General features: G+C 40.7%; 3 protein-coding genes and 1 long non-coding RNA gene across 4 annotated transcripts; all 4 read left to right on the forward strand.

Annotated features, from left to right (window-relative positions):
- The first annotated feature begins 2,849 nt into the window (after positions 1-2,849).
- Positions 2,850-6,961, forward strand: LOC120562911. Its single transcript, XR_005639871.1, has 3 exons — positions 2,850-4,607; positions 5,330-5,395; positions 6,939-6,961. It is a non-coding gene; the product is annotated as an uncharacterized LOC120562911 (long non-coding RNA).
- A 4,969-nt stretch (positions 6,962-11,930) lies between these two features.
- LOC120561682 (zinc-binding protein A33-like) lies at positions 11,931-14,204 on the forward strand. The gene has a single exon (XM_039804868.1). The coding sequence runs from the start codon at positions 12,358-12,360 to the stop codon at positions 13,717-13,719; it is 1,362 nt and encodes a 453-aa protein (XP_039660802.1). The 5' UTR covers positions 11,931-12,357; the 3' UTR covers positions 13,720-14,204.
- A 9,449-nt stretch (positions 14,205-23,653) lies between these two features.
- On the forward strand, positions 23,654-24,606 carry LOC120562860 (E3 ubiquitin-protein ligase TRIM17-like; the record flags this gene model as incomplete). The annotated part of the gene is made up of 1 exon (XM_039806782.1): positions 23,654-24,606. A coding segment is annotated over exon 1 (645 nt), but the record flags the coding sequence as incomplete, so codon positions are not given.
- A 165-nt stretch (positions 24,607-24,771) lies between these two features.
- On the forward strand, positions 24,772-26,030 carry LOC120562465 (nuclear factor 7, ovary-like). Its single transcript, XM_039806179.1, has 2 exons — positions 24,772-24,961; positions 25,537-26,030. Exons 1-2 carry the CDS (start codon positions 24,799-24,801, stop codon positions 26,028-26,030), a joined length of 657 nt encoding a protein of 218 aa, XP_039662113.1. The 5' UTR covers positions 24,772-24,798.
- The last annotated feature ends 1,559 nt before the right edge of the window (positions 26,031-27,589 follow it).

A 27,589-nucleotide genomic window follows, 5' to 3' on the forward strand; every position in this document is an offset into this window, starting at 1 on the left:
GCTGCTCAACTTTACGCTCAGTGCTGCCGCTGCTGGCCGGAGGACAGACTGCAACAACACAGGAGTATCTGCCATATTATAGGTGATAAAACAAGGGGTTTGATAAGTTTCTATGTATGTTATCAATATCATCAACCTGTTTTAGGTTACCACTACCAGTTATATTATTTAAGTTTCAAGAGATGTTATATTTCCGTTTGCACAGGTACAGGACAGATGATAGCTAGATAGATACCTAGATAGATAGATGATGAAATAACAAATCCACATGAATAATATGGACAATAAAAGAAAAAATACTAAATAAAAAATCCACATAAATGTACTAAGGGATGTATAAGCATGAGACGCTTGCAGTGACAATCGCGCGCGAGGTGCTCTATGGTAAGGTGCTCTATGAGTGTTGTCATGGTGGTAGTGCAAATACGTCCAATAGTGCAAGGATAAAGTCTAGAGACCATGTGCATATGGGCTAATATAGCCAGTAAACAGTGTAGACAGTACAGGTACATAGGAGTATTTGTGCCTATCTCTCAGAGTCAAGCTTTGTAAACGAAAGGCAAAGAAAGGCAATTCTTATTACTTAAATTCGCCATACAAAACACACTGTAATTATATACATATACACACTAATTAACTGAGTTATTTCACTTTGAATTATTGCACAAACCAATGGACTGGGAAACAGACAGAGATAAAGGTAGACACATTATTATTATTATGACAGTAACGTTCAACCGGTTTACATTTTGTCTGTGTACATTTGGTTATTTCCCCTTATTGATCTATATTTTTATAAATCTGTCTGTCTGTGTGTGTGTGTGTGTGTGTGTGTGTGTGTGTGTGTGTGTGTGTGTGTGTGTGTGTGTGTGTGTGTCTGTGTGTGTGTGTGTGTGTGTGTGTTGTGTGTGTGTGTGTGTGTGTGTATGTTTGTGTGTGTGTGTGTGTGTGTGTGTGTCTGTGTGTGTGTGTGTGTGTGTGTGTGTGTGTGTGTCTGTGTGTCTGTGTGTGTTTTTTACAGTAGGCAACATGTAGTTGGGGGTCCCTACTCAGTCTCTCTTTCAGCTAAGGGGTCCTTGTCCTAAAAACGTTGAAGACTTCTGCTTCAACGAATCTCGACGTTGAAATATTTTCACGACACAACTTCAAACCAATTTTCTTCTCTCAAGATGAAACATTAGAACTCTCACAGATGTGAATTTGGGTCCAATTTGGAAGTTTGAATCATTTCATTCTAAAACTACTTCAAATGTAAATAAAACATTTGTTATTTTGGGGGTTCTGTTCAGATAGTTATTATTAAAAGGAGAGAGGAAGAACATCAATTTAACAAATGATTCCTAACATTTTAACAGCTTAAACTCAAATCTTACACATGCATTTATACAATCACGCTCATATTTATTGATTCACGGCTTATTCTTTGTTACTTCTGGCTGTTTTTTTTTTCCCTCTACATGCAAACACACACATCTGCAACTCAGCACACTGTCTTCATTCCTCATGGTGTTTAGTTCCTGTTGCTATTCCTGTTGTTGTTGTTGTTGTCTCAGTTAAATTGTGTAAATGTTAGTTTGCATGCTCAGATTAGTATTTTTTTGGATCTTTTCTTGTATGAATGACATGAAAGACAAACAAAGAAGTGGTAAACAGTATGTAATAGGGACAACATCTTTATTAAATAGTGTGGCATGAAACTGAACCGGACAACCGTGTAAAATGAAGCTCCGCCCCTCACATGACTCACCGGAGATAAAACAGGGAAGCAGCGCACACACACACACACAATAGTTGTGTGTGAGTTTTAACTTCAGATAAAAAACACTACTTCTACTGAGAGAGAACATCTACAAGAAGGAGTTCTGGGAATACTGGAATACTACACTTCAACCAGCTGCTGAAACCACAAACTGAATGTGAGTTTTATAAGAACAAAGACTCAAAGTGAAAGTAACTTTCAGGGAAAAGTTGAAGTGGCTGAGCTATCTGTCTGCTGTGTTTCTGGCTTCACTCAGAGACTAAATGGCTTCCAGATCAGAGGAGGATCTCTGCTGTCCGGCCTGTCAAGATGTCTTTAGAGATCCTGTTGTTCAGACAAACTTCAGATAAAAAACACTACTTCTACTGAGAGAGAACATCTACAGGAAGTAGTTCTGGGAATACAGGAATACTACACTTCAACCAGCTGCTGAATCCACAAACTGAACGTGAGTTTTATAAGAACAAAGACTCAAAGTGAAAGTAACTTTCAGGGAAAAGTTGAAGTGGCTGAGCTATCTGTCTGCTGTGTTTCCGTCTTCCTTCAGAGACTAAATGGCTTCCAGATCAGAGGAGGATCTCTGCTGTCCGGTCTGTCAAGACGTCTTTAGAGATCCTGTTGTTCTGTCGTGTAGCCACAGCTTCTGTAAGGACTGTCTGGAGAGATGTTGGAGAGAGAAACCAACACAGGAGTGTCCAGTTTGTAGGAAAAGATCCTTGTCTAACCCACATGATAGCCTGGTGTTGAAGAACCTGTGTGAGGCCTTCATACAGGAGAGAGATCAGAGATCTTCAGAGGCTCTCTGCTGTCTGCACTCTGAGAAACTCAAACTCTTCTGTCTGGACCATCAGCAGCCAGTGTGTCTTGTCTGCAGAGATTCAGAAAAACACTCCAACCACAGATTCAGACCCACCGATGAAGCTGCACGACAACACAAGAAGGACCTTCAGGAAACTCTGGAGCCCTTAAAGGAGAATTAGTAAAGGGTTTTGAGCAAGTTAAAGTGAAGTGTGATCAAACAGCAGAACACATAAAGGTCCAGGCCCGACGCGGAAGGATGCAGATTAGGAAGCAATTTAAGAAGCTTCACCAGTTTCTAGAAGAGGAAGAGGAGGCCAGGGATGGCTGCACTGTGGGAGGAACAGAAGCAGAAGAGTCAGAGGATGAAGGAGAAGATGGAGTCTCTGAGTAGACAGATAGCAGCTCTTTCAGACACAGTCAGAGCCACAGAGGAGCAGCTGAGAGCTGAAGACGTCTCATTCCTGATCAACTACAAGGCTGGCAGTGGAAAGAGTCCAGCAGCACCCCCCGGCTGGGTGATCCACAGCTGCTCCCAGGAGCTCTGATAGACGAGGCCAAACACCTGGGCAACCTGAGCTTCAACATCTGGAACAAGATGAAGGACTTAGTTTCCTACACACCTCTAATTCTGGACCTAAACACTGCTTATCCAAAAAACATCCTGTCTTGAAGATCTGACCAGTGTGAGACGAGGAGAACAGCAGCTCCCCGATAATCCAGAGAGATTGGATTACTACTGTGGTGTCCTGGGCTCTGAGGGCTTTAACTCAGGGACTCACAGCTGGGATGCCGATGTTGGAAACAATACACTCTGGGAACTGGGTGTGTTAGCAGAGTCTATCCAGAGGAAGGGAAAAATACGGTCTGGAATATGGAGCATAGTGTTCATTAAAGGTAAATACTTAGCACGGTCACAACCAGATCCAGACACTGTTCTCGTGTGGGAAGAATCCCCAGAGGGTCCAGTGACTCTGGACTGGAACAGAGGAAAGCTGTCGTTCTATGATCTTGGTACTAACACACTCATACACACCTTCACACACACTTTCACTGAGAGGCTGTTTCCATTGTTTGACACTAGGGGAAGTGAAGGTTTTACCACTGAAGGTCTGTGTGACTGTAGAACAGAAATAGATGATGGTGATGAACATGAATCAAGAATCAGTTTAATTCTGGGATAAAAAACAACAACTTTTTATATTAAGAGTCAAATATTTTATTAACAGCAAATATTATAAACTGTCAAAAATCAGTCTGTTTATTTGTTTGTCTGTCATCAGAATAACAGAATAAATATTGCCCCGATTTTCATCATGTAACTTGGTGGAAGAGTGTAGCATGGGCTGATATAAAAACCCATTACATTTTGATCTGAATCCGGGGCAGATACACAAATTATTTATTCATTAACATTGCGAGCTACAGCGTTTGTGTTGCATTCAAGTGGTGTAGGAATTATTGGAAAAAATAGTTCCTGACTGGGAAAAATGACACTGCATTAACATTATGAGATAAAGCATTCCTTGGGGAAGGTCTGTGCTCTCCGAGTGCTCTTCTAGCTAAACTTATTAACCATCCTGTTGTCCTCGGGTCAAATTTGACCCATTTTCAAAAAGTTTCTATATCAGAAATGTGGTTTACTTTCAACCAAATTTTAAAACAAAATAACGTGGATGGTTCCATCACCGCTCTTCTCAAGTTAAATAAATGTTCAGTTCACAACTTTTATTGACTTTGGGCGTTTTATTCAATTTTATTAGCCTGACAAGCCAGACTGTTGTGTTTTCTGTGGAGTTGTTATGTTAGAAAAGTTATTTATTGTTATGCCTAATTAATTACATCGATCAATCAAATTGTTTACCTTAAACCAGAGCTAGTGACATTTATAGAAGAACGTTTGCGGTGTAGCAGCCAAATAGAGTAGTGCCTCTTTAAGAGGAGTGTGCTGTGAGTACTAGGCTACAGGTGACCGGTGATTACTCCGTGAAAAGGAAGCACGAGATTCATGCAGTCTGTGATGACTGTCAACCCGGTGTGCAGCCACTTGGTAAGCTCTCTCTTAATTACAAGTGTTTCTTGTCTGTGTTTATGATGTGCGCTTCATCTGTTGCCATGCTATGTTGTTGCGCTGTGTTTACGTTTGTTGCACGTTAAAGACAACGCTATGCTTCGGTAGGCTAAGCAGGTTGATTAACTGATGTAGATGACGCTACACTCAGAGTTGTAAGTTAACGAGGTGGTGGGGTTGTGAGATGAAGCTGCCGTTTAGACTTGTGATATTGCTGCTGCACCATACGTGCCTGTTCGTGTTTACTTTCTTTAGCTGTATGAATGTCAGTATGAAGCGCGGACCGGCGTTTAACGTAAGTGACGGTTACTTCCTGGTTTACCGCGGGGCATTTTGGGAGCTGTAGTTTCCAGCTGTTATGCATCTTGCATAGGCTTTGCATAGGCTTTGGTAGGTTTGTTTGACATGTGAAGTGTGTACATAACAATTATGAAATTACGAAATGAGTATTATTGTTATTGTTGGATGATGATGATGATAATAATGATAATAATAACGATGATGATAATAATGTTTTAATAATATATATAATATACTTGTATTTGATTAATGTTGATTTTGTATGTAATCAATTTATATTTGATTAATTTGTATTTAATGTTATTCCGTTAATGCTGCTTATTGTCATTGGGGCTAAGAACTGGGGAGCTGTCTTTGTAATATGCACGGGGGGGTTTTTTTTTTTTTTTTTTTTTTTGCAGGTTTATTACCTGGTTTCCCTTTGTGAATACAAGAAATTAAACAAACAAATGTGGAATACCGAGGTAGTATCCTTTTGTGCACTGGGTTGCCCTTGCCGTGGGAGAACGAACACAGACCCACATCCAGATGTTGGGTCTGGGAACTCACCATTGATGGGGCTTTCGATCAAAGGGCGGGATAAACGGTTGTCTTTCAAATTCCCTCTGCACGCAATAGGATAGCCGCTACAACCAGGCAGAGCAACGAAGAAGGTAGCGAAGCTAGTTGATAGATTAAACTTTTACCGTATCCGGTCGGCAAAACTCCGAACACATCTTCCTTTTTTAAGAATGACTTCAGTGCCGTTCTTTGTTCTTTTCTCAAAGAAAAGCTGAACTCCAAGTCTTCCAGAAGACTGCTGTTCTCCAGCAGCAGCCATAAGCCCCAACCACCAACTCTATACCGATGTGATTGGCCTGACCAAAATTAGTTTTTTTCCAGCTCGCAAGCCAATGGAGAGTGCCTAGACCTCCTGGCTGCAAAATGAATTTGCTGCCACTAGGGTGCGTCTAGATTTCTAGGCTACAATTTTATAGCATGTAAAGGAATATGTATAAAAGATCGTTGAAAAACGTAGAATTATTTTTTCAAAAATATCAGAAAAACGTGACAAAAACTTAGAAAAAGTGACAAAAACATGGGAAAAGCTTAAAAAACGCCAAAGCGCAGGAAAAATATTGACAGAAACTTTGAAAACAAAGTGACAAACGTGTCAAAAAAGACGACCAAAACGTTGTTTTTTACATTTTGACCCAGAAAAATAAAAACTTGCTTGTTGGTCGACAGGGAAGACAACACAATGGTTAATAAGTACTTAGTGTCGATTGTAAGTTATTCATCTGCGCAACATGATGTGTGGAGTTCCCCAAAGCTCAAGGATCGGCCCTCTTATTTTACATTTACATTCTTCCATTAGGCCAAATTATACAAATCAATCAATCAACTATGCAGACGACAAATTTGGCTTTTTAGAGAGGCCGCTCTCTCTTCTAGTTTATTTAAGGTTGTTTTCATTAATTTGAAAGTTTATTCTTTTGAACAGACCTATCAGTACATTCATTGTGTTTAGAAAATGTGCTTGCTCTTGGGGGAATTATTGGAATTGTTGGGTAAATTATAGAGTGTGGCCTAGACCTACTATATCTGTAAAGTGAGAGATAACTGTTGTTATGATTTAATACTATTGAAGGTGCAGTAGGTAAGAGTTATAAAACTTACTTTGTCATATTTGCTGAATCTGAACCTATGTTCCAGTAGAACTACATGAACCACCTACAGCCTGTAGTGCAATTTGCAAAAATCCAGCTCCCTGTTCAGATGCACCAATCAGGGCCAGGGGGATGTCTAACATGTCAATCACTGCTCATGCATGCGCATTCATTCTCCCTTGTGGGGAAGGGGCTAAGGAGACAGTTTTGGGCTTTAGCAGAAAGGAGGGAGGGACTGAGAAGTTGTTGATGTTCAAATTGTTTAAGTCCTGGATGTTCACAATCCTACCTACAGCACCTTTTAATACAATTGAATTGAAAATACAGATATATTCAGTTTGACTTGACTTTGCGTCGAAAGGAGCCAGTTGAGGTGGTTCGGGCATCTGGTGAGGATGCCCCTGCGCCTCCCTAGGGAGGTGTTCCAGGCACGCGCCAGCTGGGAGGAGGCCTCGGGAAGACCCAGGACTAGGTGGAGGGATTATATCTCCAACCTGGCCTGGGAACGCCTCGGGATCCCCCAGTCGAAGCTGGTTAATGTTGCTTCGGGAAAGGGAAGTTTGGGGTCCCCTGCTGGAGCTGCTCCCCGCGACCCGACAAACGGATAAGCGGACGAAGATGGATGGATGGAAGATGGATGGATATATTCAGTTGTACAATTATATTCTCTTGGTTTTTATTTTCTTAATCTCTTGGCCCTTTAATGACCTGTTGTGTGTGTTGTACTTTGTCTAGAAGGTTGACCGATTCGTCGGTTTTGCCGATTAATCGGCACCGATAGTTGATTGGTGGAACTATCGTTATCGGCAAAAATCCATACCAATAGTTTTTCCTGGTTGCATCCGTTGCTGTCATTACACAGTACACGAGAGCTGAGAAGGGTCTGCTGGCATCATGCATTACAATAGCGGCCTCTAGAGGCGAAATAAAAACTATCACTGATGCCTCGTGTTGTTTATTTTCGACCCGTGTTACTGCGCGCTGCCGGAGAGCACATGCTGTCGCGGAGAAGGCTGATATCAGATGCGCGTTTAAAGCATCGACAGCAAAAAGGTATGTATACAGAACATTTTGTCATATCATTATAAAGTTATTAATTTGTTGAATAGATGCTGCATTAGTAGAGAAAGAACAGCTTTCCGAGCTGAGATGACGCTAAACCTAAGTAGTAGGCTAACTTACCTCAAGCGGTTAAACACTGACAAAAATAAACGCAAGTCTGACCCAAATGCGTCCACGATCCGTCTAGTGGCTGCTGCCGGAGAATTGAGATGTGTAGAGTCTACAGCGCATTCATTTTAAAATCCTCAGCGGAGGAGCATCAACAACTGCCCGAAAAGCACGGTAGCGTTAGCTATATGGTGGAGCGAGATAGAGAGAGACTGAAGAGAGGCGAGCGGCGCTACAACAAAGCCGTGACTCATTGAAATAAAAAAATAAAATTTGCCGATTCATCTCTAGAAATGCGACTGTAGCAAGCATGTCACTATCACTAACGTTATCCACATTCATATTTACACGCAACAAATGATATATCCAGCTTCAAAAAAGTCTAAAAGTTGGAAGTTAGAACGAATGCATTGTGCAAAGAGTGGTTGCTATGGAGACGATACACAGTGTTGAGTTGTCAATGGTTCTGTTGACAGTTGCGTTGAGTTCCGTTGCTCTGATTGGTTGTAGGTCTATCCAATGAATGAGCATTATAATTCATATAAAGGACAAACTATTTACAGTTCTTCAAAAAGGCCCAAATGTATGCCAAATCTCAAAACAGTGACGTCATTCTTCTCTGTAGAAGGACTCACATTCTGACTAGAAACTGAGTAGGACCACGTCAGGCTAGTTCTAAACCGTTCTACAGAGAAGAATGGCGTCACACTTTTTGAGATTTGACACTACATATGAAACTTTTGTAAATATAAAGTTTGACCTTTTTAATTATAATGCTCATTATGTTTATTTTGCACTGGATGACTCCAAATATGTAGGAGAACTGTTTTAGACAACACACATGCTTGTGTAGCATTGCTGTGGGTGTAATATCAATAAATATGACATTATTATTTTGATTATTGGCAAAAGCGACTTTTTTGAAAAAATGTATGTATTTTGTCAACTGTTTTATCCAGTATCAATTCTAAATACTATCTGTCGATTAATCGGTTATCGGCAAATACGGTAAACGCCTACCTTCGTGTATCGGTAAAATCCACTATCGTTCGACCTCTAATAAATAGTTCTATTTTATAGCAGTGTTTCCTCTGTTGATTTGACCATGGCCCCTACGGCAAACATTTCTGCCCTTACAGTATCAGAAATAGGGCGCATTGTTAGAGTGCATGTCGGAGAATGGCACGGACACACAAGGATAACTAACCAGTTGAGATGGTGTGTATCGTACGTCGAGAACTGTAAGTAACTTCTGTTGTCAGTGCATTTAAGCCTGGTCTGCAAATTTAAGTTAACTGGGGATTTTCGTTTGGCGTATTCTTCACCTGCTAGCTAAATTGCACGTAGCTGTTGATTCGATAGCGCATGCTCAACGCCCTCGCTCATGTTTGTATTTTAGGTGCATTATTTACATGCTGAAGTAGTTACACTGCATTAAGATAATGGAATTAATAGTGGGTTTATTGTTATTTGCTACAGAATGCTTAGCCTATATGTCAAGATCAAAGTTGGCCTATATAGTAAACTCAAAAATACAGTTCAATCACAACAGAAAATTAGCCTCATTATGTGTGTGAATAGAGGTGAATAAATATATTAGTTTGTGTTGCGCGAAGTGTCAGTTCCATTTCATGGGGGTGGCGTCCGGACCTGCCCCCACTGCTAAAAAATACTAAAGGAAACACTGTATAGGGATCCATTATCTGTTCAAAAATGTTCCTATGTTCTGTGCATAATGTTCTATTAAAGAAAAGATAGAAAATGAATATGTGTGTGTGTGCTGTAAAGTGGTTAGAAAATCAGAAATCCGGAATCGGCCTAGAAAGTTGTATCGGTGCATCTCTACAAGCAACATAGGAGCTTCAATAAATTATGACACAACATGAGGGATACGGTTAAATATTGTGTTAACGTTAGCACAGTGAGGGTTAGCGGTTAACTTATCATGGACATTAGTCTGTCTCCTACTGCGTAATTATCAATTCAACAGTTTATCATCACATAAAGTTAAATGTATTAGTTGGTGGGGGATGTGTTAATTGATGCGTTATATACAGCCAATCAGAGATGAGAAAGAACAGTTACATTAGCTAATAAACACCAAGCAGTTATTTAGCTCTGGAGCTAAAAGTTAAGCTAGCTTGTTAATAACAACCTAACACGTTATAACACATAACGTTTCCGTAGTGTTCAGTAGGCCGAAGGCGAAGTAAAGCCGTTAAAAATGTCAAACAAATATTGAGAAATGTATGAAAATCCACCCAGGAGCGAGCGACTGCTTTTGACTTTGGCCATTGCTAACTGTGCTAGCTAGCATTGAGGCAGGCCAGGCGTCATACAACGTAACGTAATGGCTAACGGTAGCACTGAACATTTCTTATTCTGTCTTTCAACGATGACTACGTTGTTTTTAGAATCACTTTTAAACATATTAACCCGCCGGAGGAAGGAGGAACTTCTCAACAGCCTGTCAGGAGAATACAGGCTGAAGTAAAGGATCCAAAACCCAACTTTTCTGCGGTAAAAGCGCAGGTGAATGAATTTCAGGAAAAATTAACCACTGCGCATGCGCAACGTCTTCCACGTCGTTGAGCTGCTGCTCCACTTACGCCTCAGTGCTGCCGCTGCTGGCGGAGGACAGACTGCAACAACACAGGAGTATCTGCCATATTATAGGTGATAAAACAAGGGGTTTGATAAGTTTCTATGTATGTTATCAATATCATCAACCTGTTTTAGGTTACCACTACCAGTTATATTATTTAAGTTTCAAGAGATGTTATATTTCCGTTTGCACAGGTACAGGACAGATGATAGCTAGATAGATACCTAGATAGATAGATGATGAAATAACAAATCCACATGAATAATATGGACAATAAAAGAAAAGATACTAAATAAAAAATCCACATAAATGTACTAAGGGATGTATAAGCATGAGACGCTTGCAGTGACAATGCACGTGAGGTGCTCTATGGTAAGGTGCTCTATGAGTGTTGTCATGGTGGTAGTGCAAATACGTCCAATAGTGCAAGGATAAAGTCTAGAGACCATGTGCATATGGGCTAATATAGCCAGTAAACAGTGTAGACAGTACAGGTACATAGGAGTATTTGTGCCTATCTCTCAGAGTCAAGCTTTGTAAACGAAAGGCAAAGAAAGGCAATTCTTATTACTTATAAGTGATACAAAAACACACTGTGAATTATATACATATACACACTGAATTATTATGAGTTATTTCACTTTGAATTATTGCACAAACCAATGGACTGGGAAACAGACAGAGATAAAGGTAGACACATTATTATTATTATGACAGTTAACGTTCACCGGTTTACATTTTGTCTGTGTACATTTGGTTATTTCCCCTTATTGATCTTTATTTTTTATAAATCTGTCTGTCTGTGTGTGTGTGTGTGTGTGTGTGTGTGTGTGTGTGTGTGTGTGTGTGTGTGTGTGTCTGTTGTGTGTGTGTGTGTGTGTGTGTGTGTGTGTGTGTGTGTGTGTGTGTGTGTGTATGTCTGTGTGTGTGTGTGTGTCTGTGTGTGTGTGTGTGTGTGTGTGTGTGTGTGTCTGTGTGTCTGTGTGTGTTTTTTACAGTAGGCAACATGTAGTTGGGGGTCCCTACTCAGTCTCTCTTTCAGCTAAGGGGTCCTTGTCCTAAAAACGTTGAAGACTTCTGCTTCAACGAATCTCGACGTTGAAATATTTTCGGCGCACAACTTCAAACCAATTTTCTTCTCTCAAGATGAAACATTAGAACTCTCACAGATGTGAATTTGGGTCCAATTTGGAAGTTTGAATCATTTCATTCTAAAACTACTTCAAATGTAAATAAAACATTTGTTATTTTGGGGGTTCTGTTCAGATAGTTTTTATTATTAAAAGGAGAGAGGAAGAACATCAATTTAACAAATGATTCCTAACATTTTAACAGCTTAAACTCAAATCTTACACATGCATTTATACAATCACGCTCATATTTATTGATTCACGGCTTATTCTTTGTTACTTCTGGCTGTTTTTTTTTTTTCCCTCTACATGCAAACACACACATCTGCAACTCAGCACACTGTCTTCATTCCTCATGGTGTTTAGTTCCTGTTGCTATTCCTGTTGTTGTTGTTGTTGTCTCAGTTAAATTGTGTAAATGTTAGTTTGCATGCTCAGATTAGTATTTTTTTGGATCTTTTCTTGTATGAATGACATGAAAGACAAACAAAGAAGTGGTAAACAGTATGTAATAGGGACAACATCTTTATTAAATAGTGTGGCATGAAACTGAACCGGACAAACTGTGAAAATGAAGCTCCGCCCCTCACATGACTCACCGGAGATAAAACAGGGAAGCAGGCACACATACACACACACAATAGTTGTGTGTGAGTTTTAACTTCAGATAAAAAACACTACTTCTACTGAGAGAGAACATCTACAAGAAGGAGTTCTGGGAATACTGGAATACTACACTTCAACCAGCTGCTGAAACCACAAACTGAATGTGAGTTTTATAAGAACAAAGACTCAAAGTGAAAGTAACTTTCAGGGAAAAGTTGAAGTGGCTGAGCTGTCTGTCTGCTGTGTTTCCGTCTTCACTCGGAGACTAAATGGCTTCCAGATCAGAGGAGGATCTCTGCTGTCCGGTCTGTCAAGATGTCTTTAGAGATCCTGTTGTTCTGTCATGTAGCCACAGCTTCTGTAAGGACTGTCTGGAGAGATGTTGGAGAGAGAAACCAACACAGGAGTGTCCACTTTGTAGGAAAAGATCCTTGTCTAAACCACATGATAGCCTGGTGTTGAAGAACCTGTGTGAGGCCTTCATACAGGAGAGAGATCAGAGATCTTCAGAGGCTCTCTGCAGTCTGCACTCTGAGAAACTCAAACTCTTCTTTCTGGATCATCAGCAGCCAGTGTGTCTTGTCTGCAGAGATTCAGAAAAACACACCAATCACAGATTCAGACCCATCAGTGAAGCTGCACGACAACACAAGAAGGAACTTCAGGAAACTTTGGAGCCCTTAAAGGAGAAGTTAAAGGGTTTTGAGCAAGTTAAAGTGAAGTGTGATCAAACAGCAGAACACATAAAGGTCCAGGCCCGACGCACAGAGATGCAGATTAGGAAGCAATTTAAGAAGCTTCACCAGTTTCTAGAAGAGGAAGAGGAGGCCAGGATGGCTGCACTGAGGGAGGAACAGAAGCAGAAGAGTCTGAGTATGAAGGAGAAGATGGAGGCTCTGAGCAGAGAGATAGCAGCTCTTTCAGACACAGTCAGAGCCACAGAGGAGCAGCTGAGAGCTGAAGACATCTCATTCCTGATCAACTACAAGGCTGCAGTGGAAAGAGTCCAGCAGCACCCCCTGCTGGATGATCCACAGCTGCTCCCAGGAGCTCTGATAGACGAGGCCAAACACCTGGGCAACCTGAGCTTCAACATCTGGAACAAGATGAAGGACATGGTCTCCTACACTCCTCTGATTCTGGATCCAAACACTGCTTATCTGCAAAACATCCTGTCTGAAGATCTGACCAGTGTGAGACGAGGAGAACAACAGCAGCTCCCTGATAATCCAGAGAGATTGGATTACTACTGTGGTGTCCTGGGCTCTGAGGGCTTTAACTCAGGGACTCACAGCTGGGATGCCGATGTTGGAAACAATACACTCTGGGAACTGGGTGTGTTAGCAGAGTCTGTCCAGAGGAAGGGAAAAATACGGTCTGGAATATGGAGCATAGTGTTCCATAACGGTAACTACTTCGCACTGTCACGACCAGATTCAGACACTGTTCTTGTATTGCAGAAGAAGCCCCAGAGGGTCCGAGTGACTCTGGACTGGAACAGAGGAAAGCTGTCGTTCTATGATCTTGGTACTAACACACACATACACACCTTCACACACACTTTCACTGAGAGGCTGTTTCCATTGATTGACACTAGGGGGGAAGTGAAGGTTTTACCGCTGAAGGTCTGAGTGACTGTAGAACAGAGTTCCCGTGTTCAATTATTGGTTAAAAAACACTTTTAATCAATAAGTATTTTGTGTCGATTGTAAGTTATTCATCTTAGCAACATGATGTTGCTCTTTCATTTTACATTTACATGCTTCCATTAGGCCAAATTATACAAACCAATCAATCAACTATGCAGACGACAAATTTGGCTTTTCAGGGAGGTGCGCTCTCTCTTCTAGTTTAAGGTTGTTTTTGTTAATGTCAAAGTTTATTCTTTTGAACAGATCTATCAGTACATTCATTGAGTTTAGGAAATATGCTAGCTCTTGGGGGAATTACTGGAATTGTTGTTTTTTTGTAAATTGTAGAGTGTGGTCTAGACCTACTATATCTGTAAAGTGAAAGATAACTCTTCTTATGATTTAATATTATTAAAGGTGCAGTAGGTAAGAGTTATAAAACTAACTTTGTCATATTTGCTGAATCTGACCCTATGTTCCAGTAGAACTACATGAACTACCAACAGCCTGTAGTGCAATTTGCAAAACCACCGCTCCCTGTTCAGATGCACCAATCAGGGCCAGGGGGGTTGTCTACCTGCGTGAAAATCACTGCTCATGCACATGCATTGATTCTCCCTTGTGGGGGGAGGGGCTTAGGTTTTGGGCTTTAGCAGAAAGGGTGGGAGGGACTGAGAAGTTGTCGATGTTCAAATTTTTTGGCTAAGTCCTGGATCTTCACAATCCTACCTACAGCACCTTTAAAGGGGTGATAGAATGATTATATAGGGTATTTCACACTGTTCCTTATGGTCTCCCAATGGGGTATGTGACATTAGTTGGGCTGAAAATGGTCTGGTTGATATTTTATTGGCCCTTATGCATCCCTGTGTTTTGGCCCTATTTGTAACAAGAGCTTTTCTTCCAAATATGGTATGGTCATGAATATTTAGATGAGCTGCGCGCTGCTTGGTTGAGCCTTAGCCCCGTACACACACATAGAGACGCGCGCTGATTGGTTGAGCGAATCGCCATACACACACATTAGAAACGCGACAGAATCTCATATTCCAGACATGGTTTCATTACCAAATTCACTTCTGAGACTTTTTATGCGAGAAATCAACTATATAAAGCTAAAATATGGGCCGTTTTATGAAAATGGATGGATAATTGCAAATTTGGTAAAACTGTGTGTTGGAGTTCAGCTGCCTGTGTTGCTGCCTTGCCGCCCGGCCTGCCTTCCTCCACAGATCCCGGCCTGCTGTGAGCTCGATTGAGCTCCGGCACGGCTGCTGCAGCCCACAGCACCTCATACCCGCGCAAAGTCACCGTTTGGGCTAATGGACTAGCTAACGAACGCTGCCGCCTTCGACAGAGCCGCGCCTGCACCTCTTCTCTTCCTGCTAGCTAAATGGCGCCGTGTGGTGTGAGAGTGGGTCAGGCGAGCTTGTTACACCAGCAATCTCTTACCACATGTTACACACATGTCACGCCACTTAGCTATACAACATACCTAAAGGTCTTATAAAGCTAACAACGGTGTCCGATTTCAAGTTAATGAATATTTGTGAGCTGTAAGGGTTTCGTTAGCTGCGACTGTCCCATCAATCCTATGTGTACAGATTGCGGCTAGTTAGCTTCATTTTTGGTCGTAATTCGAGTATATTGATACTATATATTGATACATTGATAAAGCTCCATCCAGCCGCAGGCTCTATCAATGAGACTCACGGACAAGCGGCGTTTATTTCCCCAATCGTTTATTTAAATAACTCAACACATTATAATTACACACATTAAAAGAGTAACTGGAACCTGTGGTAAGAGATTGCTGGCATAACAAGCTCGCTGACCGCGCTCTCACTCACATACACCGGGCATTTAGCTAGCAGGAAGAGGGGAGTTGCAGGCCCTGGAGCTCTGTCAGAGCAGCGGTGTTTCGTAGTTCATTAGCCCAAAACAGTGACTTTGTGGGTATGACGTGCCGTGGGCTGCCAGCTGTAACGGAGCTCACAGCGTGCCGGGGTCTGTGAAGGGAGTCCGGGCGGCGAGGCAGCAACACAGGCAGCACCGGCCTCTGAAGTCCGACCCACAGTCGGACAAAATTTGCAATTAGACATCAATTTTCGTAAAACGGCCCATATTTGACCTCTACATAGTTGATTTCTCACATAAAAAAGTCTCAGAAGTCAATTTAATGGTAAAATAGCAAATGAACAATGTATACAATTTCTGAGATCTGCACGACCTAGATTCAGAAGACTAACTGATCTCAGGTCAGTTGTGTAGCCTATGCAAATGTTGGGGCGTGACAAAGAGAGAGACTAGAGCCAAATCAGGAGGAGCTGCAATAGTTGACGTCAACTATGGGGCTCGTTGAGATTCGGCCGTTTTCAGAGGCAGTTTCAAATAGTGAGATTTGCAGAGAAAAGAGGTGTCAATGGGATTTAGAGGTTCTATGTATGTCCTAGTTACCCACTAAACTGTCATTATTCAACTATGACAAGGTAAAATCAGTTTTGCATTCTATCACCCCTTTAATACAATATATTCAGTTGTACAGTTATATTCTCTTGGTTTTTATTTTCTCAATCTCTTGGCCCTTTAATGACCTGCTGTGTGTGTTGTGTTGTACTTTGTCTCTATACTGTTAATGTTTAATGTAACTTAAAACATAGCATTATAAATGGCCTTGTTGTTGAAATGGGCCTGGCCATGTTCCAGATTTTGGGTTTATTTAGTAACATGTTTCAGATATCTATTATCGATGTAACATAATCAGAATTAATAACTCCTGTTTCTGAATTACAATACCTGTCAATGAAGCTGTGATTGGATCATTGATTATACCTTTAACCCTCTGCAGTGGCGTTTTCTTTATCTTAAAAATTGCTACGTGCCAGTAAAACTACTCTGTATCTCGCTCTGTTAACATGTCAACAAACCGCATGGCTCCAAAAAACAGACAGCGCTGTAACGTGAACATGATGTGTTGTAAGAATTGTTTTGGTGTTTGGTGGAGGGTTAAAGTGATCCTGATTTGTTTATTGATTTAAAATGTTAAATTGATGTTATCATGATTTGTCTGTAATTCCTCATGTGTTTCTGTGCTGCTGAGAATGAGATTAAAGCTTTTAGAGACTAAACTAAAAGAGTCTTATTAAAGATGAATTCAGTTAGTATCAATTCTGAAAATAATTTAGTGCAGAAGAAAAAGACCATTGTAGTTAAGTAGATACACGATTTGACAGAGCTGGAAAGTAACTTTACTTAAGTGTACTTAGAACAAATTTTGAGGTACTTGTAGCCTACTTCACTTAATAATTTACATTTTCTTTCTACTTCTACTATTATGGTCTGTCTGTTGCAATTCTTCGTGTGTTTCTGTGCTGCTGAGAATCAGACTAAAGCTTTTAAACTGGAACCTGGAAGAGTCTAATAAAAAGTAATTAGTATTTTAAGTATTATATCTGAAATAATTTAGTGCAGAAGACACATACAGTTGTAGTTAAGTAGATACATGTTTTGTCAGTTCTTGAATGTAACTAAGTAAGTGCAGCATAGCCTCAATTCTAATTAAATCTGTACTGTCAGATGAAGCCTCAGTTTTCTGAAATATTGTATTTTTTTTATACTCAAACAATGCTTTAATACAATGGCTGCTACCATCACAAGACTAATTAGTGTGCTAAATTAATTAACTAAACTGCTACAACATGATCAAATAATCCACCACTATATAAACAAAATAACATGTTTATAATGAGTTTTTCCTCTTAACGAACATGTCATTACTCATTAACATGAGGTAAGTAGTGAGTTTAAAAAAGTGATTCATAAGACTTGAAACATCCCCCCCCACCCCCTCATGTATTTGATTTAGTTCATAAAAAAACAAATTTCAAACACACACACTAACTGACAAAACAAGTATACTGATTGTAAGCGCCATACAGTAATATGAACAGGAATCATTTCAATGTGTGCCTGCAGAATTTGTAGTGCATTACAGAATATTTATTCTAAACTTGAATAAATAAAACCAAAGATGATCGAGACAGTCTGTCTACTGCTGTCAGAGAACATTCTTACTTAGAAAATACTCACATATTGAGATAAAGCTTCAAACAGGTCTGAGGTCAGTGCATTGGAACGGAGCATTGTCAAAGTTCTGGCTGTAAAACTACTACAGCAGTATATAAAGTACAATTGTACCTATGCTTAGTGGCCGCAGTGGTTAAAACAGGGTAACCTAGTAATACTGTGTCCTCCAATTTAGCTAGATAGGTAATTTATTTTATTTCTTATATAACTGCTAGCCTATAACAAATCAGTTGTGTGAGTGTGATATATGCCCATAATCTTCACCTTTAGTACTTCATTCAGTATTATTCATGTTATTGCATTTCTCCCACTAGGTGGAAGTATAGCATCAGGAATGACAGAGCCGTATATTAGAGTCTACACATGAAGTGCCTCTCACCTGGACTTATCTTTATCTGACAGCTGAGTTACATGAGTTAAGTTCGAAACCTTAACCTGAGGGCTAAATAAACTGCCCTGACTTTGAAATGACTGTCTATCAGCAAGTGATTTTTTTTTTTTTGGGGGGGGCATTTTGGGGCATTTTAGGACAGCTGAAGACATGAAAGGGGAGAGAGGGGGGAATGACATGCAGCAAAGGGCCACAAGGCGGAGTCGAACCTGGGCCCGCTGCGTTGAGAAGTAAACTTCTATATATGGGCACCCGCTCTACCAACTGAGCTATCTGGGCACCCAACTTTGTCACATTTCTGAAGATTTTACATGACTTGATGCATATTTTAACGTAGACAGCTTACTTTCAAAGCGCATTGTCCATGTATATATGAGTGGACCAAACTGTAAACTCAAGTTGGCATAGTGAAGCAGATAGTGGTGTTTAGGTCGAAGATTTACATATGGGAATACCTCCTGCCTCATTTCCACATACTCCTCGATCAGTACCTTTATGTAAGCAATCTAAGATTCTGAAAGGCTAGGTGCACAGATCAATTCAGTTAGCTCCTTCAGAAGTAGTATCAGCTGCCATACAGCATTGCCAGCATCTTCAATTCTGTCATGCACTAAAATAGGCAAGAACCTCAATAGTCACATGTTCTGGGCTGCATGGCCCCCAAACTTTGCTCCATTGCTGGGAACAGTGTTTGGTTTGTTGGTGCTTTCACCAGGAAATGATCGGAGTCTGTTATTTAGTAACTCGTAACTAAACCACTTTTTTTGTTTTTATTAAGAACTGCAAACACATTGCTAAGTCATAGTCTATAACCCCCTCTAATGGGTCATGTGCTAGACAGGGAGGCAGTCCAGGCTGACACACATGGAAGTGGAACAGTTTGTTGAAAAGACTGTTGCCTTTAATGTCCTGATGCATAGTAACTTCAGCCTGGCTCGGCCCTCCTACGTACTTCCACTCAATTTTCATTTTCTTTCAGTACTCCGTCTGGGTTTGCGGTATATTCTTGGGTTTTCGCCGGCCAATCTTTAGTTTGAGTTGTAGTTCCGTAATGGCGAGAGAAGAAAGATGCAAGCGAAGCCATTCAGTCCGCTGTGGCAACGCTGCCGAATATCCAGAAGTTGAAGCCCGAGCAGGAACAATCTTTGCTGGGTTGTGTTGGTGGCCATGATGTTTTGGCCCTCCTACCCACGGGGTTCGGGAACAGTTAGATTTTCCAGCTCGCTCCGTTAGTGGTGAAGGAGTTGGCTAACGCTAGCAATGCTAAGCCGGCGTCGCTACCAAACGTTAGCGATTGGTTCTGGCAGATCCAATAGTTTTAAACTTTAACAGAGGACCCGCCTTCAAGGAAGTTAACACTTGTCTGGTAGGACCAGGCTAGTGTACCAGAGTCTGGTAGGACCAGGCTAGTGTACCAGAGTCTGGTTACCAGGCTAATGTACCAGAGTCTGGTAGGACCAGGCTAGTGTACCAGAGTCTGGTAGGACCAGGCTAGTGTACCAGAGTCTGGTAGGACCAGGCTAATGTACCAGAGTCTGGTAGGAACAGGCTAGTGTACCAGAGTCTGGTAGAGTCTGGTAGGACCAGGCTAACAGGACAGTACAGGTACAAAGGATTTTTTGTGGTTATGTCTCAAAGTCAAGCTTGGTAAACTAAAGGCAAAGAAAGGCAATTCTTATTACTTATAAGTGATACAAACACACACTGTGAATTATATAAATATACACACTGAATTGTTGTTATGAGTTATTTCACTTTAAATTATTGTACAAACCAATGGACTGGGGAACAGACAGAGAATAAGGTAGATAGTGTTTATGAATTGTTTATTTGCACTTTATCCTACTTTTTACCACACTTGATGCATAACAATTCCCCTTCAGATGAATAAAGTTATTAGTCTTATCTCATTCAAAAGATAGATTTTATGTGGACTCTCACTTTGAAGGAATACTTTAATGCAGAGATATTCAACAGGGGGTCTGTGACCCCTAGGGCTGTGGTTCTCAAAATGGGGTCTGGGGACCCCCAAGGGTCCTTGAAAGGGTTCCAGTTGGTCCCCAACAATTTTCACTATAATTTCATCCATAAGGAACACAATGACAGGTTGTATGACTATTTTGCTCATGGGTTTCATTCACTTTCTGTAATAAAACATATAAAAGTAAAAATCCTGTCAGGTAGGGGACCCATGGGACAAAGTCTTATCAGATCGGGGTCCGTGGTCTAATTAGTGTCAGTTTAGGGGTCCTTGATGTGAATAAGTTTGAGAACCACTGCCCTAGGGGGTCCTCAGAGTTAGTGCAGGGGGGGCACCAATGCATTAAAATAATTCTAACATTTTAACAGCAAAGATAAATTGGCCTATTTGTGAAATTTTTTTAATTTAATTTACGCATTGGAGATATAGTTATAGAGATATTTACAGTTAAGCTAAAGGATTCAAAGCTATTCATTGTCATCCATCCGGCCCAGTTTAATGCAACATGTAGTTGGGGGTCCCTACTATGTCTCTCTTTCAGGGATCTGATGAGTTAAAAAAGTTTAAACAATTCTGATTCTTGTATTTTTATGTTTTTATGTATTCAATGTATGCTGCAGCTGGGTTAGGCAAAATAGGAAGATCTAAATCCATATCCTGTTTCTACTCTCACTCTGTGCAATTTCATTAATGTGCAATATCATTACTTTGCTTCACACTGCATCACACTGTACATAAGACCATATCTACCTTTACATGTTTTAATACTTTTTACATATGTATATAGCGTCTCACAACTGTGTACCTTACCCCCCTTCTTCTTTTGCACTACTTATTCTATTACTAGTGCTGTCAGTTAAACACGTTATTGACGCCGTTAACGCAAACCCATTTTAGCGGCGTCATTTTTTTATCGCGAGATTAACGTTCTTTTTGGCCAAGCAAACTTTCCACATGCTGTTGCAACAACTAATAACGTTAGAAAAACTACAACACCACACCGGATCTAGCTAGACCGGAAACACAACATCAGGCACGCCGCACACACTTGTTTGGGCTCGCGAGCCGGCCAAAGAGTAGCAGGCTAACGTTATGTTTTGAGTGGATGGTGAGCGTGAGACGCCGAAATGGATGCCAATAAGATTCTGAATGGAAACTTTACTTTTAAAAAGTTGCCAAATGGTTCCATTGACAAGACCAAAGTGATCTGTGTGTTTTGTCGTTGTGAACTGAGCTATCATCGCAACACGTCCAGTCTGGAATACCACTTGATAGGCGAGCACACAGCTGATGGCCGAGCACACAGCTGATGCCAATTCTCCCCCCCCCCTCATCAAAGCCAGGCGACAAAAGCACAAAGCAAGCTGATTCACTTTCCCATGTTGATAAGAGCATTAAAATGACAAGAAATAATGGGACAAAAAGAAATCAAGGGACATTTAGAATAGATAAAAATGTGCGATTAATTGAAAGTTAACTATAACATTAATGCGATTAATCGCGATTAAATATTTTAATCGTTTGACAGTACTATTTATTACAAGTTGTTACATTTCTCCTACGCACATGTTGACACTGGAAAAAGAGTAGCTTTAAATGTTGTTGTACATGTGCATAATGACAATAAAAGGCATTCTATTCTACTCTCACTCTCTGTCTTTGCATAGATTAGAAGTCAGACCCTTCTGTCTCCACTCTCTCCCTCTGTCTCTGCATAGATTAGATCAAAAGCTTCTTTCCAACCAAGTAGTTACAGGAACGTAGTTATAGAAACAGTCCACTTCTAAACAGTTCTACTAACTACTCTCCCCCAAAACCGTTTTTTCACATTTGCATTCACACTGGCCAAGTGGCCATAGAAACTGACCTTTTGTTATTATAACACAGCCATCCAACCACCACTATGCAGGAAAGGGAAAGGGGAAAAAGACCCTGCCCTGAAGTAGGAGCTGAAAGAGTTACAGGAACTGTGGCCAGAGGAACTTAATAATCCCCAAATTGGTCCAGTCAGAACCCCAAAAAAAGGGTTTTAGGAACGTTATGTTCTAGGAACTGCAAAAATCCCTCCAGTCGGAAAGCGGCTATTGTCAGACATTTAGCATATTGAAAGAAACCTGTTGTTTCACGGCAGGAAAAGAACTTTTTGGCTCCGGTTTGAGCCAAGGCCCCTGCTGGGGCAGACAAGACTAGAACAAAGGTTGTGTTTTTCTGCAGCACGAAGGGGGAATTAACATACACACGTTAGAACCTATCTTCTTGACTTGGAGTAACCTGAGAATTCAGAGGTACACTTTATCTTGGGAGATGTCTGACCAATAGAGAGAGTTTTCGTTTTGAGAAACCAGCCACAACTCTAAAGGAATATAATTGTAAAACTGAGGTTTTTCAGGACTGTTAACACGTGACCCCAGAAGGGCGGACTCTTTCCGACCAAGTAGTTACAGGAACATAGTTATAGGAACAGTCCACTTCTAAGCAGTTCTACTAACTACTCTCCCCCAAAACCGGTTTTTCCATTTGCATTCGCACTGGCCAAGTGGCCATAGAAACTGACCTTTTGTTATTATAACACAGCCATCTAACCACCACTATGCAGGAAAGGGAAAAGGGAAAAAACCCTGCCCTGGAGTAGGAGCTGAAAGAGTTACAGGTCAACTGTGGTCAGAGTCAAATCCCCAAATTTGTCCAGTCAGAACACAAGAAAAAAAGTTCAAGGAACTTTATGAAAAAAAATTGTTAGAATAATTACATTATCAAGTAATAGACAGGAACCACTGAAGTTATAATAGTTATAAAGTTTTGTTTACTTGCAAGTAGGGTGACTACTTACTAGAAATTACTAGAAAGTGACTCAGAATAAGCTTACTACAACAGCTTTTGTAATACAACGTACAATGTGATAAAACTCTGTAGTCATAATAAAGAGTCGATGTTGTCAGTTATCTCAGTCAAGGAGCGCCTGTTCTTTCCTCAGCATCACACCGTGCTCCAGACAAGGACAAGATACCAGATGGCGTTTTCTTATAATGCAAACAGTTTTAATACTAATCAGACAATAAAATATGTATCATAATTTTTGTAACAACAGTCTATATAAATGCTGAGATGTAGTAAAGAGACACAAAGTGTGGTCTAGATAGAGATGTAGATCAGTAATATCACATGCATTTATACAATCACGCTCATATTTTTGGATTCATGGCTTATTCTTTGTTACTTCTGGCTGTTTTTCTTTTCCCTCTACATGCAAACACACACACCTGCAACTCAGCACACAGTCTTCATTCCTCACCGTGTTTAGTTTCTGTTGCTATTCCTCTTCTACTTCTTGTTGTCTCAGTTAAAATGTGTAAATGTTAGTTTGCATGCTCAGATTATCTAATCTAATTATGTTTTTGGATCTGTTCTTGTATGAATAAACTACACACTCAAGACAAACACAGAAGTGGTAAACAGTATGTAATGGGGACAACACCTTTATTAAATAGTGTGGAATGAAACTCAACCGAACAAGCTGTGAAAATGAAGCTCCGCCCCTCACAAGACTCACCGGAGATAAAACAGGAAGCAGGCACACACACACAACCACTACTTCTACTGAGAGAGAACAGCTACAGGAAGGAGTTCTGGGACTTTAACCAGCTGCTGAAACCACAAACTGAACGTGAGTTTTATAAGAACAAAGACTCAAAGTGAAAGTAACTTTCGGGAAAAGTTGAAGTGGCTGAGCTGTCAGCCTGCTGTGTTTGAGCCTGCTGTGTTTCCCGCTTCCCTCAGAGACTAAATGGCTTCCAGATCAGAGCAGGAGCTCTGCTGTCCGGTCTGTCAAGACATCTTTAGAGATCCTGTTGTTCTGTTGTGTAGCCACAGCTTCTGTAAAGACTGTCTGCAGGGCTGGCGGAGAGAGAAACAGACACAGGAGTGTCCAGTTTGTAGGAAAAGATCCTTGTCTAAACCACATTTTAGCCTGGTGTTGAAGAACCTGTGTGATGCCTTCATACAGGAGAGAGATCAGAGATCTTCAGAGGCTCTCTGCAGTCTGCACTCTGAGAAACTCAAACTCTTCTGTCTGGACCATCAGCAGCCAGTGTGTCTCGTCTGCAGAGATTCAGAAACCCACACCAACCACAGATTCAGACCCATCGATGAAGCTGCACGACAACACAAGAAGGACCTTCAGGAAACTCTGGAGCCCTTAAAGGAGAAGCTAGAGGTTTTTGAACGAGTAAAAAAGGAGTGTGATAAAACAGCAAAAGTCATAAATGTCCAGTTGCGACGCACAGAGATGGAGATTAAGGATCAGTTTACGACGCTTCACCAGTTTCTAAAACATGAAGAGAAGGCCAGGATTGCTGCACTGAGGGAGGAAGAGGAGCAGAAAAGTCAGAGGATGAAGGAGAAGATGGAGGCTCTGAGCAGAGAGATAGCAGCTCTTTCAGACACAGTCAGAGCCACAGAGGAGCAGCTGAGAGCTGAAGACATCTCATTCCTGATCAACTACAAGGCTGCAGTGGAAAGAGTCCAGCAGCGCCCCCTGCTGGATGATCCACAGCTGCTCTCAGGAGCTCTGATAGACGAGGCCAAACACCTGGGCAACCTGAGCTTCAACATCTGGAACAAGATGAAGGACGAGGTCTCCTACACTCCTGTGATTCTGGACCCAAACACTGCTATGTCAGACTTCATCCTGTCTGATGAACTGACCTGTGTGAGAAAACTAAAGAGATGGGGAGGGCAACTGCAACTTCCTGGTAATCCTGAGAGGTTGGATTGTGACTACAAAGGTAATTATTATTCTACACAGAAGGGAAGGAATGTGATTGACCTAAGTGTTTAAGTCTGCCATTTGTACCATGCCTTCAGTTGGGTGCTTTTATACATACACGTAAACTATCCTGGAATGGACTGATTGGCACTATTTGACTCCCTTACGGGCTATATTAGCCATCTGCCCATTTTGCTAGCTTGCTTATATGGCCAATTCTCCACGCTGTCTTTTTGTCTGTATGGACAGTTTTCAACTTTAACGTAAACTTTTCATCAAGTCTTTACTAGTGTCTATGTATATTTAAGAAATGATTATTCTATTTTATATATATTGTTTCCTTTTGTACATGCATAGATATAGAATTTGCACTGACACTACCTTGCATTATGATACCATTGCACCTTTCTGCATTTTTTCCAAACTGCCCATTTTAAACATGCTACAACCAAACTTTACTGTAAGGGCACACTGTTTGTATTGTATTTTTGTAGTATGTGTGCCTGGATGTCATATGTCTGTGTGCATATGTGTATATATTTTGTGTAAAAGCTATTGGACACCTTAATAAAGTATCTCTATCTCTATCTATAGGTGTCCTGGGCTCTGAGGGCTTTGACTCAGGGACTCACAGCTGGGATGTCAAGGTCGGAAACAGTGCATTCTGGGAACTGGGTGTGTTAGCAGAGTCTGTCCAGAGGAAGGGAGACATTCAGTCTGGAATATGGAGCATAGTGTTCAAAGAAGGCGAATACTCAGCACGGTCACCACCAGATCCAGAAACCGATCTCGAGCCGGACACGCCGCCCCGGAGGATCCGAGTGACTCTGGACTGGGACGGAGGAAAGCTGTCGTTCTATGATCTTTGTACTAACACACACATACACACCTTCACACACACTTTCACTGAGAAGCTGTTTCCATTGATTGACACTGAGGAGCACATGTTTGTTTTACCACTGAAGGTCTGTGTGACTGTAGAACAGATTAATGATTATGATGATTATGATGGTCATGGTGGTTATGAGGATTATGATGGTAATGAAGATGGTGATGATGATGATGATTATCATTTAATTATGGGTTAAAAAAAGAGAAGGGTAGAGAGAAGGGGAATGACATGCAACAAAGGGCCGCAGGTCGTAGTCAAACCTGCAGCCGCTGCATCGAGGAGTGAACCTCTATACATGGGCATCCGCTCCACCAGAAGAGCTAACCAGGGGCCCAGACATCAGAAATACAGAATAACAATTGGCCCGATTTTTATATAACTTGGTGGAAGAGTGTAGCATGGACTGAGAAAAACCCATTACATTTTGATCTGAATCACGGGGCGGATACACAAATTATTTCTGCATTAACATTGCGAGCTACAGTGTTTTTGTTGCATTCAAGTGGTGTAGGAATTAATGGAAAAACTAGTTCCTGATACGGACTAAACTTATAAAGAAATACTTAGTGTCGATTGTTGCTAAGTTATTCATCTTGGCAACAAGATATGTGGAGTTCCCCAAGGCTCAAGCCTCGGCCCGCTTATTTTACATTTACATGCTTCCATTAGGCCAAATTATACAAACCAACATCAACTATGCAGACGACAAATTTGGCTCTTTAAGGAGGTCCGCTCTCTCTTCAAGTTTAAGGTTGTTTTTGTTAATGTCAAAGTTTATTCTTTTGAACAGACCTATCAGTACATTCATTGAGTTTAGAAGATATGCTTGCTCTTGGGGGAATTATTGGAATTGTTGGGTCTATGTAAATTATAGAGTGTGGTCTAGACTTATTCTATCTGTAAAGTGAGAGATAACTCCTGTTATGATTTCATACTATTACAATACAATTGAATTGAAAATAAAGATATATTCAGTTGTACAGTTATATTCTCTTGGTATTTATTGTCTTAATTTCTTGGCAGTTTAATGACCTGTTGTGTGTTGTACTTTGTCTCAATATTTTAATGTTTAATGTAACTTAAAACATAGCATTTTAAATGGCCTTGTTGTTGAAATGTGCCTGGCCATGTTCCAAATTTTGTGTTTATTTAGTAACATGTTTCAGATATCTATTACCAATGTAACATAATCAGAATTAATAACTCCTGTTTCTGAATTATAATACCTGTCAATGAAGCTGTGAGCTGTGATTGGTTTACCATTACATCCTTGATTATTCCTATAACCTAGCCTGACGTTATCATACTCTGATTCTAGTCAGAATATGAGTCTGATGCTGCTCCATTGGGCTGTGCTTATGGTATGATAACATCTAATTAAATGTCGATACATCTAGCATTATAGTTTTAAAAATATAAATAACAAAATACAAAAAAGCAACCCAGCTTCCCTGGCCGAAATATACCTATACCTATTATTATAAATAATAACATTAAAAGAAATATATATAAACCATGATAAACTCTTGTGAATAAATGTTGATTAAAACAGCTGTTATTGGGCTAAAAATACCAATATTAAAACTGTCACAGATTTCGAGTTAAGGGGGTCGTGTTTTTTTCTTTCGTCTACATCCAACGGTGAGGATTAACATGAATGTCTATCTGACGGACCCCCCCCCCCCATCGAAATTAACGCAACAGGTACCCTTCTTTTGTTGAAACTTTACGCCAGGGGTCATTGGCCATGCGTCA

Source organism: Perca fluviatilis, chromosome 7, assembly GCF_010015445.1.
Source record: "Perca fluviatilis chromosome 7, GENO_Pfluv_1.0, whole genome shotgun sequence".
In the NCBI taxonomy this organism is placed as follows: domain Eukaryota; kingdom Metazoa; phylum Chordata; class Actinopteri; order Perciformes; family Percidae; genus Perca; species Perca fluviatilis.

What these genes read in the sequence shown, in the direction of transcription:
- LOC120561682 (XM_039804868.1), top strand. Translation starts at nt 12,358, where the DNA reads ATGGCTTCCAGATCAGAGGAGGATCTCTGCTGTCCGGTCTGTCAAGAT.
- LOC120562465 (XM_039806179.1), top strand. Translation starts at nt 24,799, where the DNA reads ATGAAGGACGAGGTCTCCTACACTCCTGTGATTCTGGACCCAAACACT. An exon ending in GTTGGATTGTGACTACAAAG is followed by an intron (nt 24,962 to 25,536) that starts GTAATTATTATT and finishes CTCTATCTATAG; the next exon opens with GTGTCCTGGGCTCTGAGGGC.